The sequence below is a fragment of the Physella acuta genome, unplaced genomic scaffold (assembly GCF_028476545.2).
Source record: "Physella acuta isolate Inbredline_101_S28 unplaced genomic scaffold, ASM2847654v3 ptg000186l, whole genome shotgun sequence".
In the NCBI taxonomy this organism is placed as follows: Eukaryota; Metazoa; Mollusca; class Gastropoda; family Physidae; genus Physella; species Physella acuta.
This window is the reverse complement of record NW_026731705.1, coordinates 1,938,020-1,958,115: the sequence shown is the minus strand read 5'-3', so window position 1 is coordinate 1,958,115 and position 20,096 is coordinate 1,938,020. Positions and strand designations below refer to the sequence as shown.

At 39.1% G+C, this 20,096-nt stretch overlaps 1 protein-coding gene across 1 annotated transcript; it reads right to left on the bottom strand.

Moving 5' to 3' along the window:
• Positions 1–1,074: 1,074 nt before the first annotated feature.
• LOC131936711 (ras-related protein Rab-8A) lies at positions 1,075–19,427 on the bottom strand. Its single transcript, XM_059293756.1, has 7 exons — positions 19,255–19,427; positions 14,500–14,560; positions 10,825–10,885; positions 9,479–9,556; positions 7,858–7,947; positions 3,531–3,647; positions 1,075–2,480 (listed from the first exon to the last, which is right to left on the bottom strand). Exons 1-7 carry the CDS (start codon positions 19,376–19,378, stop codon positions 2,382–2,384), a joined length of 630 nt encoding a protein of 209 aa, XP_059149739.1. The 5' UTR covers positions 19,379–19,427; the 3' UTR covers positions 1,075–2,381.
• Positions 19,428–20,096: the final 669 nt, after the last annotated feature.

Here is a 20,096-nt window from a genome sequence, read left to right as displayed (position 1 = left end):
GTGGTCAAACCCCCTATGGTCAAAGCACCTAGGACCAGCATTATTTACATTTAAGTAACTCAGCTTTAAAATGGTGATCAGAAACGGAAAAAAGCGCAAAAGAAATGTGCAACGGAAAAATGCGCTATTATGGAGAGTGATTAACATACATTAAAGGCTTTCATACAGCATTGAAAATAAGAAAATTAAACTAATTCGCTTTCTTTCATAAAAGCTTAGGTCGCTTAAATACGTTACAGATCGAACAAAGTTTTTACGTGGATTTGTTTGATTTTCTTAATTTGCTGTTGAGGTTTTTTATATTTGTTTTACTTTCTACTTTTTAGTGATTCCTAAATTATGAAGTTGACAAGACTAAAAATATTTGCTTCAATTGACTTTCAGTAGCTCGTTATCTCTGAAAGATGTTTATCTGCCGCATGATAGCAGCTGTCCGTAATCACAGACATCAAGCTGATCTTGCTACCTCCCCTTAGTTGCAAATAGTTAATTATCTGCTGCTAATAACCCTCACTAGATTGGTTGGCTCTACGATTGTAAACATTAGGTGTGAACCACAGCTCAGTAGACTGGTTAGGTGATAGCGTCTAGCTAGTTATCTCCCCTTCTGATATTGAATATAGTAGTCTATCGAGTGATCACTAGCATTTAATTTTAATGTCCCCTTAGTTTTGTAACTGTTTAATAAATTTTTGATGACTTAATTTAACATCTAATTAAATTTAAAAAATAGATATTCATGCATTGTCCTTAAACATAAAGTCGACAGCACTTGGAAAATTTGAACGAAAAAAGCTGCATTAGAAGTTGGTCAAAATTGAGCTACAAGATTTGCCACAGATGTTATGAACTTAGTAAACGCTTGCATGTTACATGTTCTTTGTTCAATTCTTACAACCGTTGTTCCCCACTATTTTGAAGAAGTCAATTTAAAAAAAATATTTAACAACAAAAACAACTTAGTACATACCCACATTCTTAACATAATAATGTGTCAAAAGCTGAATGATGATTAGAGCCCTGCTTATAAGAAAAGATCAAGGTACTGGATATATAAAGGAAAGTCCATTTCATGACATTTGTACAAGTTTAATGATCACCATAGCAACAAATTTGTCCACATCTTACAGCAACATGCTATCCTTATGTCAGGTATAGCCAGACATTAAACTCTACAAGAAAATAGTTGTATAGGCCAGTCCTCACAGTTTAAAAATGAATAAAAAGTACATGATATAAATGGATACAAAATTCTTCATGTTCTGTTTCAATATAGATCTATTGGCATCTGGCTCCTGGGCTGTGGGGGCTGGCTCCAGGTTACACAAGACACATTTTTGTTTCACTCATTCAGTGACTTCACTCACGTGAGTTTTAAAAGATGCATCTTCTATTGGCATCATTTCTAAAGCCTGGTACCACAAAGGTGAGCCAATCAGATGAGTAGATGAGTCAATCTGCAGTCCTATGACTGGTGACACAATACGGTCAGACTTAATGACTGGTGACACATGAAATGACATAGAAAATGTGTGAAGAGTTGGTTGCTGCTTATAAAATATTGTCTGACTACCCAAAAGCCTATCTTTGGCTCCAGTACCCTAGTGCATGCACCCAATCACAGAGTAACATGCACACACTACCAGTTACACAACAGTACAAAAACAGTCAGGCATTGAGCACAGGACTCAAGTGGTGGGAGAGGAAAGACAAGATGCTCACGCATTACTTGAGGCTATCAATCCATCAGCTCATATGGACCAGGCTACCAATCCATCATATGGACCAGGCTACCAATCCATCATATGGACCAGGCTACCAATCCATCATATGGACCAGGCTACCAATCCAACAGATGGACCAGGCTACCAATCCATCAGATGGACCAGGCTACCAATCCATCAGCTGAGATGGAACAGGCTACCAATCCATCAACTCAGATGGACCAGGCTACCAATCCATCAGATGGACCAGGCTACCAATCCATCAGATGGACCAGGCTACCAATCCATCAACTCAGATGGACCAGGCTACCAATCCATCAGATGGACCAGGCTACCAATCCATCAGATGGACCAGGCTACCAATCCATCAGATGGACCAGGCTACCAATCCATCAGATGGACCAGGCTACCAATCCATCAGATGGACCAGGCTACCAATCCATCAGATGGACCAGGCTACCAATCCATCAACTCAGATGGATTAGGCAGATCAGATCACGTCTATGTGGAGAAAGTTTTCTGGTTGTTTACAAGTGACTGTAGAATAAATAAATAAAAACTAGTGCTGGACCCGTGAGGGGTGCAGGCCACCAGAGGGAAGGTCGTGTGTAGCACTTTCTCCCACACAATTACACCATGCATACATCGGAGCAGAGACTAAACTAATGTACAAGACTTCCAAAAAGATTTTTTCTGTGAACTTCCATCTTTCCCACTCAGTTGATGGCCTCCAGACTTTGTAGGGCCCGAGGGATCCTAGAAAAACAAATTTTATAGCCGTTAATCAATACCAAAAGTATCTCAGAACACAAAGCTATTATCCAACATCGTAAGTACAAATACAATATAAAGGACAAGGCTATACAACAATATAAAGGACAAAAGGTTAGGGGTTAGGTGTTAATAGAGCAAGTTGAGATGCTTATCATCACCACAATGTAGGACACTCATTTGAAATTAATAGTCGGGGATCAAATGAAATACAAGAAAATCCCAAAAGGAGCAAATTCCCATTTTTTTTCCTGGCTCTGTGGGAACCCTACACAACAGTGTAGAAAAATAAAATTTGTACCTCCAAAATTTAGAGACAAAAGTTTGTACCTCCAAAATTTAGAGACAAAAGTTTGTACCACCAAAATCTAGAGACAAAAGTTTGTACCTCCAAAATTTAGAGACAAAAGTTTGTACCACCAAAATCTAGAGACAAAAGTTTGTACCACCAAAACCTAGAGACAAAAATTTGTACCACCAAAATCTAGAGACAAAAATTTGTACCACCAAAATTTAGAGACAAAAATTTGTACCACCAAAATTTAGAGACAAAAATTTGTACCTCCAAAATTTAGAGACAAAAATTTGTACCTCCAAAATTTAGAGACAAAAGTTTGTACCTCTAAAATTTAGAGACAAAAATTTGTACCTCCAAAATTTAGAGACAAAAATTTGTACCACCAAAATCTAGAGACAAAAATTTGTACCACCAAAATCTAGAGACAAAAATTTGTACCACCAAAATTTAGAGACAAAAATTTGTACCACCAAAATTTAGAGACAAAAATTTGTACCTCCAAAATTTAGAGACAAAAGTTTGTACCTCTAAAATTTAGAGACAAAAATTTGTACCACCAAAATTTAGAGACAAAAGTTTGTACCAGCAAAATCTAGAGACAAAAATTTGTACCACCAAAATCTAGAGACAAAAATTTGTACCACCAAAATTTAGAGACAAAAATTTGTACCAGCAAAACTAGAGACAAAAATTTGTACCACCAAAATTCAGGAGACCAAAGTTTAGACATTTCTTACAATTTTGCGATCCATCTTGGACTTGATATCCCGTGCCAGTGTAAAGAAAGCTTCCTCCACATTAATGCTGGCTTTAGCACTTGTCTCCATAAACTTGATGCCATGTTCAATGGCCAGCTGGCTTGTTGGAAGGGGGAAGGAAAGACAGACACAAAAAGTTTAAAGTTGTCATTTCTACAGTGATAAATATTTGATAATGGCTTACTAATATACAGGGATAAAATAAAATCAACTATAACCACACAGACAGAAATCTCTGGAACAGGTGAGGCTCAAGTCTGGTACAGGTGAGACAGTGATGTCTGGTACAGGTGAGACAGTGATGTCTGGTACAGGTGAGACAGTGATGTCTGGTACAGGTGAGACAGTGATGTCTGGTACAGGTGAGACAGTGATGTCTGGTACAGGTGAGACAGTGATGTCTGGTACAGGTGAGACAGTGATGTCTGGTACAGGTGAGACAGTGATGTCTGGTACAGGTGAGACATGTCTGGTACAGGTGAGACAGTGATGTCTGGTACAGGTGAGACAGTGATGTCTGGTACAGGTGAGACAGTGATGTCTGGTACAGGTGAGACAGTGATGTCTGGTACAGGTGAGACATGTCTGGTACAGGTGAGACAGTGATGTCTGGTACAGGTGAGACAGTGATGTCTGGTACAGGTGAGACAGTGATGTCTGGTACAGGTGAGACAGTGATGTCTGGTACAGGTGAGACAGTGATGTGATGTCTGGTACAGGTGAGACAGTGATGTCTGGTACAGGTGAGACAGTGATGTCTGGTACAGGTGAGACATGTCTGGTACAGGTGAGACAGTGATGTCTGGTACAGGTGAGACAGTGATGTCTGGTACAGGTGAGACAGTGATGTCTGGTACAGGTGAGACAGTGATGACTGGTACAGGTGAGACAGTGATGTCTGGTACAGGTGAGACAGTGATGTGATGTTTGGTACAGGTGAGACAGTGATGTGATGTTTGGTACAGGTGAGACAGTGATGTGATGTCTGGTACAGGTGAGACAGTGATGTCTGGTACAGGTGAGACAGTGATGTCTGGTACAGGTGAGACAGTGATGTCTGGTACAGGTGAGACAGTGATGTCTGGTACAGGTGAGACAGTGATGTGATGTCTGGTACAGGTGAGACAGTGATGTCTGGTACAGGTGAGACAGTGATGTCTGGTACAGGTGAGACATGTCTGGTACAGGTGAGACAGTGATGTCTGGTACAGGTGAGACAGTGATGTCTGGTACAGGTGAGACAGTGATGTCTGGTACAGGTGAGACAGTGATGACTGGTACAGGTGAGACAGTGATGTCTGGTACAGGTGAGACAGTGATGTCTGGTACAGGTGAGACTAAAGTCTGGTACAGGTGAGACAGTGATGTCTGGTACAGGTGAGACAGTGATGTCTGGTACAGGTGAGACAGTGATGTCTGGTACAGGTGAGACAGTGATGTCTGGTACAGGTGAGACATGTCTGGTACAGGTGAGACAGTGATGTCTGGTACAGGTGAGACAGTGATGTCTGGTACAGGTGAGACAGTGATGTCTGGTACAGGTGAGACAGTGATGTCTGGTACAGGTGAGACATGTCTGGTACAGGTGAGACAGTGATGTCTGGTACAGGTGAGACAGTGATGTCTGGTACAGGTGAGACAGTGATGTCTGGTACAGGTGAGACAGTGATGTCTGGTACAGGTGAGACAGTGATGTGATGTCTGGTACAGGTGAGACAGTGATGTCTGGTACAGGTGAGACAGTGATGTCTGGTACAGGTGAGACATGTCTGGTACAGGTGAGACAGTGATGTCTGGTACAGGTGAGACAGTGATGTCTGGTACAGGTGAGACAGTGATGTCTGGTACAGGTGAGACAGTGATGACTGGTACAGGTGAGACAGTGATGTCTGGTACAGGTGAGACAGTGATGTCTGGTACAGGTGAGACAGTGATGTCTGGTACAGGTGAGACAGTGATGTCTGGTACAGGTGAGACAGTGATGTTTGGTACAGGTGAGACTAAAGTCTGGTACAGGTGAGACAGTGATGTTTGGTACAGGGGAGACAGTGATGTCTGGTACAGGTGAGACAGTGATGTCTGGTACAGGTGAGACAGTGATGTGATGTCTGATACAGGTGAGACAGTGATGTGATGTCTGGTACAGGTGAGACAGTGATGTGATGTCTGGTACAGGTGAGACAGTGATGTGATGTCTGGTACAGGTGAGACAGTGATGTCTGATACAGGTGAGACAGTGATGTGATGTTTGGTACAGGTGAGACAGTGATGTGATGTTTGGTACAGGTGAGACAGTGATGTGATGTTTGGTACAGGTGAGACAGTGATGTTTGGTACAGGGGAGACAGTGATTTCTGGTACAGGTGAGACAGTGATGTGATGTTTGGTACAGGTGAGACAGTGATGTTTGGTACAGGTGAGACAGTGATTTCTGGTACAGGTGAGACAGTGATGTGATGTCTGATACAGGTGAGACAGTGATGTGATGTTTGGTACAGGTGAGACAGTGATGTTTGGTACAGGGGAGACAGTGATTTCTGGTACAGGTGAGACAGTGATGTCTGGTACAGGTGAGACAGTGATGTCTGGTACAGGTGAGACAGTGATGTCTGGTACAGGTGAGACAGTGATGTGATGTTTGGTACAGGTGAGACAGTGATGTGATGTTTGGTACAGGTGAGACAGTGATGTCTGGTACAGGTGAGACAGTGATTTCTGGTACAGGTGAGACAGTGATGTGATGTCTGATACAGGTGAGACAGTGATGTGATGTTTGGTACAGGTGAGACAGTGATGTCTGGTACAGGTGAGACAGTGATGTCTGGTACAGGTGAGACAGTGATGTCTGGTACAGGGGAGACAGTGATGTCTGGTACAGGTGAGACAGTGATGTGATGTTTGGTACAGGTGAGACAGTGATGTTTGGTACAGGTGAGACAGTGATGTCTGGTACAGGTGAGACAGTGATGTCTGGTACAGGGGAGACAGTGATGTCTGGTACAGGTGAGACAGTGATGTGATGTTTGGTACAGGTGAGACAGTGATGTCTGGTACAGGTGAGACAGTGATGTCTGGTACAGGTGAGACAGTGATTTCTGGTACAGGTGAGACAGTGATGTGATGTTTGGTACAGGTGAGACAGTGATGTCTGGTACAGGTGAGACAGTGATGTTTGGTACAGGTGAGACAGTGATGTCTGGTACAGGTGAGACAGTGATGTTTGGTACAGGGGAGACAGTGATGTCTGGTACAGGTGAGACAGTGATGTCTGGTACAGGTGAGACAGTGATTTCTGGTACAGGTGAGACAGTGATGTCTGGTACAGGTGAGACAGTGATGTTTGGTACAGGGGAGACAGTGATGTGATGTCTGGTACAGGTGAGACAGTGATGTCTGGTACAGGTGAGACAGTGATGTCTGGTACAGATGAGACAGTGATGTCTGGTACAGGTGAGACAGTGATGTCTGGTACAGGTGAGACAGTGATGTCTGGTTCAGGTGAGACTAAAGTCTGGTACAGGTGAGACAGTGATGTCTGGTACAGGTGAGACAGTGATGTCTGGTAGAGGTGAGACAGTGATGTTTGGTACAGTTTAGACAGTGATGTTTGGTACAGGTGAGACAGTGATGTCTGGTACAGGTGAGACAGTGATGTGATGTCTGGTACAGGTGAGACAGTGATGTCTGGTACAGGTGAGACAGTGATGTCTGGTACAGGTGAGACAGTGATGTCTGGTACAGGTGAGACAGTGATGTCTGGTTCAGGTGAGACTAAAGTCTGGTACAGGTGAGACAGTGATGTCTGGTACAGGTGAGACAGTGATGTCTGGTAGAGGTGAGACAGTGATGTTTGGTACAGGTGAGACAGTGATGTGATGTCTGGTACAGGTGAGACAGTGATGTCTGGTTCAGGTGAGACAGTGATGTGATGTCTGGTTCAGGTGAGACAGTGATGTGATGTCTGGTACAGGTGAGACAGTGATGTCTGGTACAGGTGAGACAGTGATTTCTGGTACAGGTGAGACAGTGATGTCTGGTACAGGTGAGACAGTGATGTCTGGTACAAGTGAGACAGTGATTTCTGGTACAGGTGAGACAGTGATGTGATGTCTGGTACAGGTGAGACAGTGATGTCTGGTACAGGTGAAACAGTGATGTCTTGTACAGATGAGACAGTGATGTGATGTCTGGTACAGGTGAGACAGTGATTTCTGGTACAGGTGAGACAGTGATGTCTGGTACAGGTGAGATAGTGATGTGATGTCTGGTAGAAGTTATGATGTACATGAAATGTTGAGAATCTCACCTGCTCCCCCCTGTCTTTAGAAACCTGCCGTCTATCTTGTAGATCACACTTATTCCCCAGCATCATTTTCTCCACATCTTTAGAAGCATGCTGTGGACAATTTTTAACATTGTAGAGAAAAGACCTATTGTTATGTCCCATGGCATTATAAATTATAAACACAACATTAGCATATTCTATAGACTAAACATCTTTGACAAATGGAATTGTACAAAAATGAACAGATCACTTTTAAGAAGGACAAAGAAATTAGGCAGTAGTTAGTGTCTTCATTATCAAGTACTGATGACGTCAATGTTATTGTGTATTTTTTCGCACTGGATTTTTATTTTAGTTTACTCAAGAATATTTCGTTTTGTTTTGAAAAATTCCTATATGTCCCATGTGATGCGACGATGGTTCACAGTGCATATTTTAAATTTCCTTGGGTTTTCTCTACAGCATTTCATGTAGAATAGCAAAACTATAAAAGTGATTTGAGCAATAGCAGCATTGAAAGTTGTTACTGGTCATTCATAGATCATCAAATATATAGGGAGAAAGTGCAATAAGCATTTGCATTTATGTCAGAAACTGAATTGATATATATATATATCATATGCATTGCTGTAGTTTAAAAGGTGGCGCCCAACACTTGGGATGCTGTAGTTTAAAAGGTGGCGCCCAACACCTGGGATGCTGTAGTTTAAAAGGTGGCGCCCAACACCTGGGATGCTGTAGTTTAAAAGGTGGCGCCCAACACCTGGGATGCTGTAGTTTAAAAGGTGGCGCCCAACACCTGGGATGCTGTAGTTTAAAAGGTGGCGCCCAACACCTGGGATGCTGTAGTTTAAAAGGTGGGGCCCAACACCTGGGATGCTGTAGTTTAAAAGGTGGCGCCCAACACCTGGGATGCTGTAGTTTAAAAGGTGGGGCCCAACACCTGGGATGCTGTAGTTTAAAAGGTGGCGCCCAACACCTGGGATGCTGTAGTTTAAAAGGTGGGGCCCAACACCTGGGATGCTGTAGTTTAAAAGGTGGCGCCCAACACCTGGGATGCTGTAGTTTAAAAGGTGGCGCCCAACACCTGGGATGCTGTAGTTTAAAAGGTGGCGCCCAACACCTGGGATGCTGTAGTTTAAAAGGTGGCGCCCAACACCTGGGATGCCGTCAGGGGATGGTCTGCCTCACTATCAAGGAGGGGGATTAAGTTACACTCAAGATGTAAGTTATTGTACAAGTTTGTCCATGTAAGTTAGTGTACAAGTTTGTCCATGTAAGTTAGTGTACAAGTTTGTCCATGTAAGTTAGTGTACAAGTTTGTCCATGTAAGTTATTGTACAAGTTTGTCCATGTAAGTTAGTGTACAAGTTTGTCCATGTAAGTTATTGTACAAGTTTGTCCATGTAAGCTATTGTACAAGTTTGTCCATGTAAGCTATTGGACAAGTTTGTCCATGTAAGTTATTGTACACATTTGTCCATGTAAGCTATTATACAAGTTTGTCCATGTAAGCTATTGGACAAGTTTGTCCATGTAAGCTATTGTACAAGTTTGTCCATGTAAGCTATTGTACAAGTTTGTCCATGTAAGTTATTATTTATGTCTCTAAAACTTTGGATCTACAAGTAAAACTTCTCACCTCTTCAATGTTCCTAATCCATGTTCTAATGTTGTCGAAGCTTTTTTCATTTGTGATGTCATACACCAGCATGATGCCCTAAAATGAGGTGATCAACATTCCGTGAGTGTCATGGCAACAAGATCATTTGATTACATGGCAACAAGATCATTTGATTACATGGCAACAAGATCATTTGATTACATGGCAACAAGATTTACAACTCAGGCCCTGGACTACATGGCTTTAAATGATATCATGAGAAGAGAGAAGAAGTGTTGAGAGTGAGCAGCCAGTAGAGCAGTGGAAAAACTTACCATAGCACCTCTGTAGTATGCTGTTGTTATAGTTCAGTGGAAAAACTTACCATAGCACCTCTGTAGTATACTGTTGTTATTGTTCAGTGGAAAAACTTACCATAGCACCTCTGTAGTATGCTGTTGTTATAGTTCAGTGGAAAAACTTACCATAGCACCTCTGTAGTATGCTGTTGTTATAGTTCAGTGGAAAAACTTACCATAGCACCTCTGTAGTATGCTGTTGTTATAGTTCAGTGGAAAAACTTACCATAGCACCTCTGTAGTATGCTGTTGTTATAGTTCAGTGGAAAAACTTACCATAGCACCTCTGTAGTATGCTGTTGTTATTGTTCAGTGGAAAAACTTACCATAGCACCTCTGTAGTATACTGTTGTTATTGTTCAGTGGAAAAACTTACCATAGCACCTCTGTAGTATACTGTTGTTATTGTTCAGTGGAAAAACTTACCATAGCACCTCTGTAGTATGCTGTTGTTATAGTTCAGTGGAAAAACTTACCATAGCACCTCTGTAGTATACTGTTGTTATTGTTCAGTGGAAAAACTTACCATAGCACCTCTGTAGTATGCTGTTGTTATAGTTCAGTGGAAAAACTTACCATAGCACCTCTGTAGTATGCTGTTGTTATTGTTCAGTGGAAAAACTTACCATAGCACCTCTGTAGTATACTGTTGTTATTGTTCAGTGGAAAAACTTACCATAGCACCTCTGTAGTATACTGTTGTTATTGTTCAGTGGAAAAACTTACCATAGCACCTCTGTAGTATGCTGTTGTTATAGTTCAGTGGAAAAACTTACCATAGCACCTCTGTAGTATGCTGTTGTTATTGTTCAGTGGAAAAACTTACCATAGCACCTCTGTAGTATGCTGTTGTTATTGTTCAGTGGAAAAACTTACCATAGCACCTCTGTAGTATGCTGTTGTTATTGTTCAGTGGAAAAACTTACCATAGCACCTCTGTAGTATGCTGTTGTTATTGTTCAGTGGAAAAACTTACCATAGCACCTCTGTAGTATACTGTTGTTATAGTTCAGTGGAAAAACTTACCATAGCACCTCTGTAGTATGCTGTTGTTATTGTTCGAAACCTTTCCTGGCCTGCTGTGTCCCTAAAGAAAAAATTTTTTGGTCTCATCAAACCATTAGAGTCCTTTGTCATTACCACAGTTCATCAAACCATTAGAGTCCTTTGTCATTACCACAGTTCATCAAACCATTAGAGTACTTTGTCATTACCATGGCACAGTTCATCAAACCATTAGAGTCCTTTGTCATTACCACAGTTCATCAAACCATTAGAGTACTTTGTCATTACCACAGTTCATCAAACCATTAGAGTACTTTGTCATTACCATGGCACAGCTCATCAAACCATTAGAGTCCTTTGTCATTACCATGGCACAGTTCATCAAACCATTAGAGTCCTTTGTCATTACCACAGTTCATCAAACCATTAGAGTCCTTTGTCATTACCATGGCACAGTTCATCAAACCATTAGAACCCTTTGTCATTACCACAGTTCATCAAACCATTAGAGTACTTTGTCATTACCATGGCACAGTTCATCAAACCATTAGAGTACTTTGTCATTACCACAGTTCATCAAACCATTAGAGTACTTTGTCATTACCATGGCACAGTTCATCAAACCATTAGAGTACTTTGTCATTACCACAGTTCATCAAACCATTAGAGTACTTTGTCATTACCACAGTTCATCAAACCATTAGAGTACTTTGTCATTACCACAGTTCATCAAACCATTAGAACCCTTTGTCATTACCACAGTTCATCAAACCATTAGAGTATTTTGTCATTACCACAGTTCATCAAACCATTAGAGTCCTTTGTCATTACCACGGCTCAGTTCATCAAACCATTAGAGTCCTTTGTCATTACCACGGCTAAGTTCATCAAACCATTAGAGTCCTTTGTCATTACCACGGCACAGCTCATCAAACCATTAGAGTCCTTTGTCATTACCACGGCACAGTTCATCAAACCATTAGAGTACTTTGTCATTACCACAGTTCATCAAACCATTAGAGTCCTTTGTCATTACCACGGCTCAGTTCATCAAACCATTAGAGTCCTTTGTCATTACCACAGTTCATCAAACCATTAGAGTTCTTTGTCATTACCACGGTTCATCAAACCATTAGAACCCTTTGTCATTACCACAGTTCATCAAACCATTAGAGTCCTTTGTCATTACCACAGTTCATCAAACCATTAGAGTCCTTTGTCATTACCATGGCACAGTTCATCAAACCATTAGAGTACTTTGTCATTACCACGGCTCAGTTCATCAAACCATTAGAGTCCTTTGTCATTACCACAGTTCATCAAACCATTAGAGTTCTTTGTCATTACCACGGTTCATCAAACCATTAGAACCCTTTGTCATTACCACAGTTCATCAAACCATTAGAGTCCTTTGTCATTACCACGGCTAAGTTCATCAAACCATTAGAGTACTTTGTCATTACCACAGTTCATCAAACCATTAGAGTCCTTTGTCATTACCATGGCACAGTTCATCAAACCATTAGAACCCTTTGTCATTACCACGGCTAAGTTCATCAAACCATTAGAGTCCTTTGTCATTACCACGGCACAGTTCATCAAACCATTAGAGTCCTTTGTCATTACCACAGTTCATCAAATCATTAGAGTCCTTTGTCATTACCATGGCACAGTTCATCAAACCATTAGAGTACTTTGTCATTACCACAGTTCATCAAACCATTAGAGTACTTTGTCATTACCACAGTTCATCAAACCATTAGAGTACTTTGTCATTACCACAGTTCATCAAACCATTAGAACCCTTTGTCATTACCACAGTTCATCAAACCATTAGAGTACTTTGTCATTACCATGGCACAGTTCATCAAACCATTAGAGTACTTTGTCATTACCACAGTTCATCAAACCATTAGAGTACTTTGTCATTACCACAGTTCATCAAACCATTAGAGTACTTTGTCATTACCACAGTTCATCAAACCATTAGAACCCTTTGTCATTACCACAGTTCATCAAACCATTAGAGTCCTTTGTCATTACCATGGCACAGTTCATCAAACCATTAGAGTACTTTGTCATTACCACAGTTCATCAAACCATTAGAGTACTTTGTCATTACCACAGTTCATCAAACCATTAGAGTACTTTGTCATTACCACAGTTCATCAAACCATTAGAGTCCTTTGTCATTACCACGGCTCAGTTCATCAAACCATTAGAGTCCTTTGTCATTACCACGGCTAAGTTCATCAAACCATTAGAGTCCTTTGTCATTACCATGGCACAGCTCATCAAACCATTAGAGTCCTTTGTCATTACCACGGCACAGTTCATCAAACCATTAGAGTACTTTGTCATTACCATGGTACAGTTCATCAAACCATTAGAGTCCTTTGTCATTACCACGGCTCAGTTCATCAAACCATTAGAGTCCTTTGTCATTACCACAGTTCATCAAACCATTAGAGTTCTTTGTCATTACCACGGTTCATCAAACCATTAGAACCCTTTGTCATTACCACAGTTCATCAAACCATTAGAGTCCTTTGTCATTACCACAGTTCATCAAACCATTAGAGTCCTTTGTCATTACCACGGCTAAGTTCATCAAACCATTAGAGTACTTTGTCATTACCATGGCACAGTTCATCAAACCATTAGAGTACTTTGTCATTACCACAGTTCATCAAACCATTAGAGTCCTTTGTCATTACCACAGTTCATCAAACCATTAGAGTCCTTTGTCATTACCACGGCTAAGTTCATCAAACCATTAGAGTACTTTGTCATTACCACAGTTCATCAAATCATTAGAGTCCTTTGTCATTACCATGGCACAGTTCATCAAACCATTAGAACCCTTTGTCATTACCACGGCTAAGTTCATCAAACCATTAGAGTCCTTTGTCATTACCACGGCACAGTTCATCAAACCATTAGAGTCCTTTGTCATTACCACAGTTCATCAAACCATTAGAGTCCTTTGTCATTACCACAGTTCATCAAACCATTAGAGTACTTTGTCATTACCACAGTTCATCAAACCATTAGAGTCCTTTGTCATTACCACAGTTCATCAAACCATTAGAGTACTTTGTCATTACCACAGTTCATCAAACCATTAGAGTCCTTTGTCATTACCACAGTTCATCAAACCATTAGAGTCCTTTGTCACTACCATGGCACAGTTCATCAAACCATTAGAGTCCTTTGTCATTACCATGGCACAGTTCATCAAACCATTAGAGTCCTTTGTCATTACCATGGCACAGTTCATCAAACCATTAGAGTCCTTTGTCATTACCACAGTTCATCAAACCATTAGAGTCCTTTGTCATTACCACGGCACAGTTCATCAAACCATTAGAGTACTTTGTCATTACCATGGCACAGTTCATCAAACCATTAGAGTCCTTTGTCATTACCACAGTTCATCAAACCATTAGAGTCCTTTGTCATTACCATGGCACAGTTCATCAAACCATTAGAGTCCTTTGTCATTACCACAGTTCATCAAACCATTAGAGTCCTTTGTCATTACCATGGCACAGTTCATCAAACCATTAGAGTCCTTTGTCATTACCACAGCTCAGTTCAGTAGTACCTGGTAAGTTCTTCCAAAACTAAAGCTTGTAATGTCAGTATTACCTGACAGGAAATTATGTCCTGCTCCCAAAAACAAATTTTACCTACCATATTTGCAGCTTAATCTTCTTCCCATCCAACTCAATTGTTCGTATTTTAAAGTCAATACCTGCAACAACAAAACTTTTAGCATCATCATTCACTTAATATCCACAAACACAACAGCCTATAGAATAACCAGCTCCTCTAGATGTGCTTATCTGAATATTCACTAACTCAATAGTCATTACAAATAAACTATGGTCTATATACATAAATATAAACCTGTAGCAAAGCCTGTTGGACGACAAGTTCAATCTGAAAATAGTGAAATATTGCTTTCCTTTCCCAGTAACTCTTCTGTGTCCTTTGTTCCCCTTTTACTAACTCTAAGGATATTGGTCATTTATAGAACCTTATTTCCACACTCCTTGAATTGCAAGATTCAGATGTCAAATCACACCATTTAATGTGTACACTACAAGAATGTGTAAAGCTATTAGACACACACCATTGTAATGTGTACACTACAAGAATGTGTATAGCAGACACACACCATTGTAATGTGTACACTACAAGAATGTATATAGCTACACTACACACACCATTGTAATGTGTACACTACAAGAATGAATATAGCTACACTACACACACCATTGTAATGTGTACACTACAAGAATGTGTAGAGCTACACCACACACACACTATTTTAATGTGTACACTACAAGAAGCTACTACACACCATTTCAAGAGACACAATGATGTAGCATACAATGTAGCATACAATTTTAAAAAATAAGGAAGTAAATCATCAAGCACATAGGGAAGTTCCTAGTGCCTGTTTCATATAGCTATATAAAATATAAGTTTCCATCCAAAGTAAGATAAGACTTACACTAGGACACTATGTTTGTAACTGTCCAATCAAATCAACCCAACTGTGCAGTCAGCAATAAAATATTAGCTACTCTTTGTCTTATCTCAATCTTTACATTAAACAATTCTCTTCATACTACTAAAGCTTATGGAACCTGACTATTTATATATTCATTTATTTGTTGTCAGAAAATCTTCATTCAATATGTGTAAAACATTAAAATCCATACTTATTATGTAAAGAATCTTGTCTTATTACAATGTTAAGTTTGCACCAAATTTTAATTAAAGACTAGCTGTACCAGCCAGGCCTGGCATTTGAGATAAACTTATCTGAAAAAGGCAGTGACTTATATGTGCTCTTTAGGTCAAATTCTGAGTGATTTTAGCAGTGATTTTAGCAGTGATTTCCAATTTCTCAAAGAAGATCTCTTCTACCTGACAGATTTCTGTAAAACTTTTCACGTAGGTGTAGACATGATATCAAAGCATTGTGACATAAAAACAGATGTTTGATTAACTTTTAAAAAAGAACGTTTCCTTTGATTTGGTAGGCAGTTCTTTTTTCTACACAATTCTATTCTATTGAAAAAAGTTATATTCAGTTGGGGGAGATTGCTATTGCTTTATTTATTAGTTATTTTATTTACAGATCATGGTGGGCAATAGAGAGAACATTTTTTGTATGCCAAAAGGAAGTTAAAAAGCCAAAAAAGCATTAACTACAAAGATTTTAAATGAATCCTTTACTTTAAGCACTAAATAGGCTCAGACATTTGATATGGTGCTTTAACTAATGGGTTTGTTTATTTATATTATTTTCATATTGGTTTAAGTGGGGTAATATTTAATGAGTTGAATTTAACACTAAGCCACCCGCCACGCTCACCCCCCGAACTGCACTGTGGAAATAATTAATGAAAAGAAGAAACAGACCTCCTTTGACAGTTAATTAAAATTAGCCGACCCGCGGCATATCATACGCCGCTATTTTGTTGTTTTATTTTCTACTTTTCAGTAATTCATAATTTGTGAATTTGACAGTACCAATGCAGCCACTGAAGAAAGTATTTGCTTTAAAACACCATCAGTAGGTTGTTAAGGACGATACTACCCCCACTCTCCTTTCCCCCAACCCCTACCCTACAGTGAAAGCAGCCTCCTCTTAGTTACCTCCCTTAAGTTTAAAATCGTTTCAAACTAAATTATCTGCCCCTAATAGCCGTCACTAAACCCGGCTCTACAATTTTAAACATTTAGCAGGAACCACAGCTCACAAGACCATGTAGGGATGGGGTGGTAGGGAGCGCATTACAGCTTGGTGTTTTCTAGCGTCTCCAAGAAGAGAATTATATATATAGATGAAAGTGAGGTGAAGAGAAAAGCAGTGGCAAAAAATTAATTAAGTGAAAGAAACAAAAAAAGTGTTCAGTAGCATTTACGTTAAATTTATGTTCAGTGGTCTAGTTAGGTTGCATAAAATTTACGGATAATTAATTGTGCCTCGTTATTTACCTGTGATTCCACAGGTATGTCTCGCATTTTCTTCTCGCAGTTTACCCCCTCTAGTTAAGTATAAATTAGTCATTGAGTAGTCATTGACATCTAGATCTACTCTAATAAATTATTTAATAGATCTAACTAAAGTAATGATTCATTACTTTAGTAAACTTTAGTTAGGCCTATTTATTAGGGAGGCTCACTAACTTAAAAGCGTCCTTGGTTGCTAACCAGAACATGGCGTAAGGATCGGACCATGACTTCCGGCGAGTTTTTCGACTTAGTTCCAGAGACCTTCTTAGAATTACTTTTAAAAATGTTTATCACGAGTAAAATGGCGGGTTTTCACGTTATAAAAACATGCTATAGGTGGCAAGGTTAAATATGCCAGAAAAGCATTTTCAGAAATTGCTTTGGGGAATGTAGGCTAAATTTAAAGTCGGTGTCATTCAAAATAATATAACTTTTTAAATATAGATCTCCCTCTCACAAAATTGATTTCCAAAGTAAAGCATTATTAGTTTTATCATTCTATGAAAAAATAAATCAAATATCTTCAACACTTTTTTTTATATGATGTGTCCATAAAATGACAACCTAATTTTTTTATTTTTTTTGACCACGTGACCGCTATTTGAATGGATACGTTTACCTGGCATGGTTTTTTATTTTGCTCTTTTGTACAATAAAAAATGTTATAAAATTAAAGAAATAAAAGAATTCAAACATCACTTCTGTCTTGTCTTTTTTAAAATTCTTTTCTGATGACATTCTCTTAAATTTTTTTCCTCTATAAATATATCCCGACGATAGACGGGCCAATTCTACTTTTAGGAACTCTCTTGTGAAAAAAAATTAGATCTATTTCACGGTCACTTAAAAAGTTAAACCTTTCAACTTTTAACCAGGTTGTCATGGATGATCCGTCATATCATAGCTGTGAGTGACAAAACATTTTAAAATTCAATAATTTAGCCTAAACTCGCTACAACCCCCAAATTAGTGCCTAGGGGATAAAGTATGGACGTTTTTTATTCAGTTGTCATGTTTAAATTGAGAATTGAGTAGATTTCACATATAGTAAGAAAAACTACTATTTATTAGAGTAGAATGTAGATCTAGATCTAGAGTAGATGTCACGGTCACTGACTAATTTATACTTAACTAGTAGGCCTAACTACTACTAGATCTAGCCCTAGTGATCTAGAATCTAGTTTAGATCTAGAAGATCTGGCTAGATCTAGAGTAAAGTTCCACGCGCGGTCACACATAGCGGAAAATTCCAAATTCCCGATTTTCATCGGGCGCTATTTTATAACCGTTTCACACAGAAACAAACCGAAAGCACTGTATTACTCCGCTGCCATTCTACTGTAATATGTATGAGTCATTTTGTATTCCTACGCATAGTATTTAAGATATTCATGTTTTAGTGACGTCCCTCCTTGCGATATTTTTTTTCCCTTTTTTTTTTGCCTGCGTACGCAAGAACCTGCTTGCCAACGAGCGTATTGTATACGTTTTGATCCAATTTTAATAATTGAAATAAATATTTTACACACTTAAACGTGTTGTTGATTGTATTATTAATTAATAGATTGCAAAAATAATAATTAAAAACATGTTAATTAAATTAATTAAAGACATTAAAAGTTGACCCAGTGATGACTCAAGGGACGCAACTATAATAATCATAACAAAGGGACGTAACAACCACTAAAAGACATAACGTAACATTTGCTTAGATATGCTTGTATGTAGAGACACAAACTAGATTTAGAAGAAGTAGATGATCGAAATAATTTAAAACAGCAGAAAAAAATAGAAAGTATACAGATTCTAGGCTTAGTTTGAAATATAGAGCATCTAGAACTAGGCTAGTCTAGCTCAAGTCGTTGGTTACGCAGCGATGTGAAACCACCGTAATCGACACCCAAGCTGCGGCCACCCCTATTTACCTATCAGGTTGCTTTATTAGCCTTATCTATCGTATGTACAGTGTCCCGCATATATTGTAGAAGCTATTTATAGTTAACCTAGTTATAAAAAGCTTTGATTGATTGGTTTTATTCATCTCATCCGGGACCTAGTGTTTTTCATAGGGGGAACTAGAACCGCCTACGACGTCATACCTCGAAACTTTAAAATTTAAAAACTCGACTTCCAGAAGGAGAAAAACAAAAGAATTTGACCTGGATATATTTAGAAATGGACAGGTTTACAGCAGATATCGGTAGTTTCGTATAAAACATCAAAACAAATATTGTACGAAGCGATAAACAGGCGATGATCGCACCGGTGTTTTAACCGCGCGTGGAACTTTACTCTAGAGATTACTCATCATTACCGAGAGAGACAGGCTGAGGATCTAGATCTCTAGATTAGCTCTAGATTCTAGATCTAATAATTTACTTCATCCTAAACATTAGTAATAATAAATTCTATTACCTATTGTTGAAATAAATGTTGAATTGAAAGCATCTTCTGAAAATCTGAACAAAATACATGTTTTACCGACTGCCGAGTCACCTATTAATAGTAGCTTAAACAAGTAATCATAAGTTTTCGCCATTTTGGCAAGGCAGCGGAAACACCCTCATTTACATACGAAGAGCTGGAATAAGGTCACTTCCGGGCTCAACAAGTGGTTGTTGGTAAATGTTGGTAATGCACTAAAAAGAAAGAAAATAAATTATAAACTACTATTTAAATAACTATAAAGAAAAGCGTGGGTCACTTTAGTATCTATTGGATACCTTTACTAATGTTTAGGAAGAGACCCACGCTTTTCTTTATAGTTATTTAAATAGTAGTGTATAATTTATTTTCTACTTTTTTGTGCATTAGTACTTAAAAGCTTGTTATTAAAACGCTTTTTTTATGAATTTTTTTTTCAGTACTTTACATTTACATGTTTTATTTACAATAGAGTTACATGACTAAAAACATTGCGCGCCTACTGAACGTGATGGCGCAGCCATTGAACGTGATGGCGCAGCTATTGAACGTGATGACACGTGTGTTGTGGTTGGATAGACATGCCTACTAATTCGGTCCAAATTTTAATTAATTCATAAAAAATTAATTAGGCATCCAATTAAGTTAAATTTAATTTTAGATTGCATTGTCTTCATGTCTTGACCCACGTGCCAACTGTGAATGGTATCTGTCAAGTAGAAGTGTCCGAATTTTCACTCCTGCGTTTAGATCTAGACTGACGACAGACAGATTGTCGACAGACTGTCGACAGAGGAAGTGAGTTAAATAAAAGCTTGTAAAAACGTTTTAAT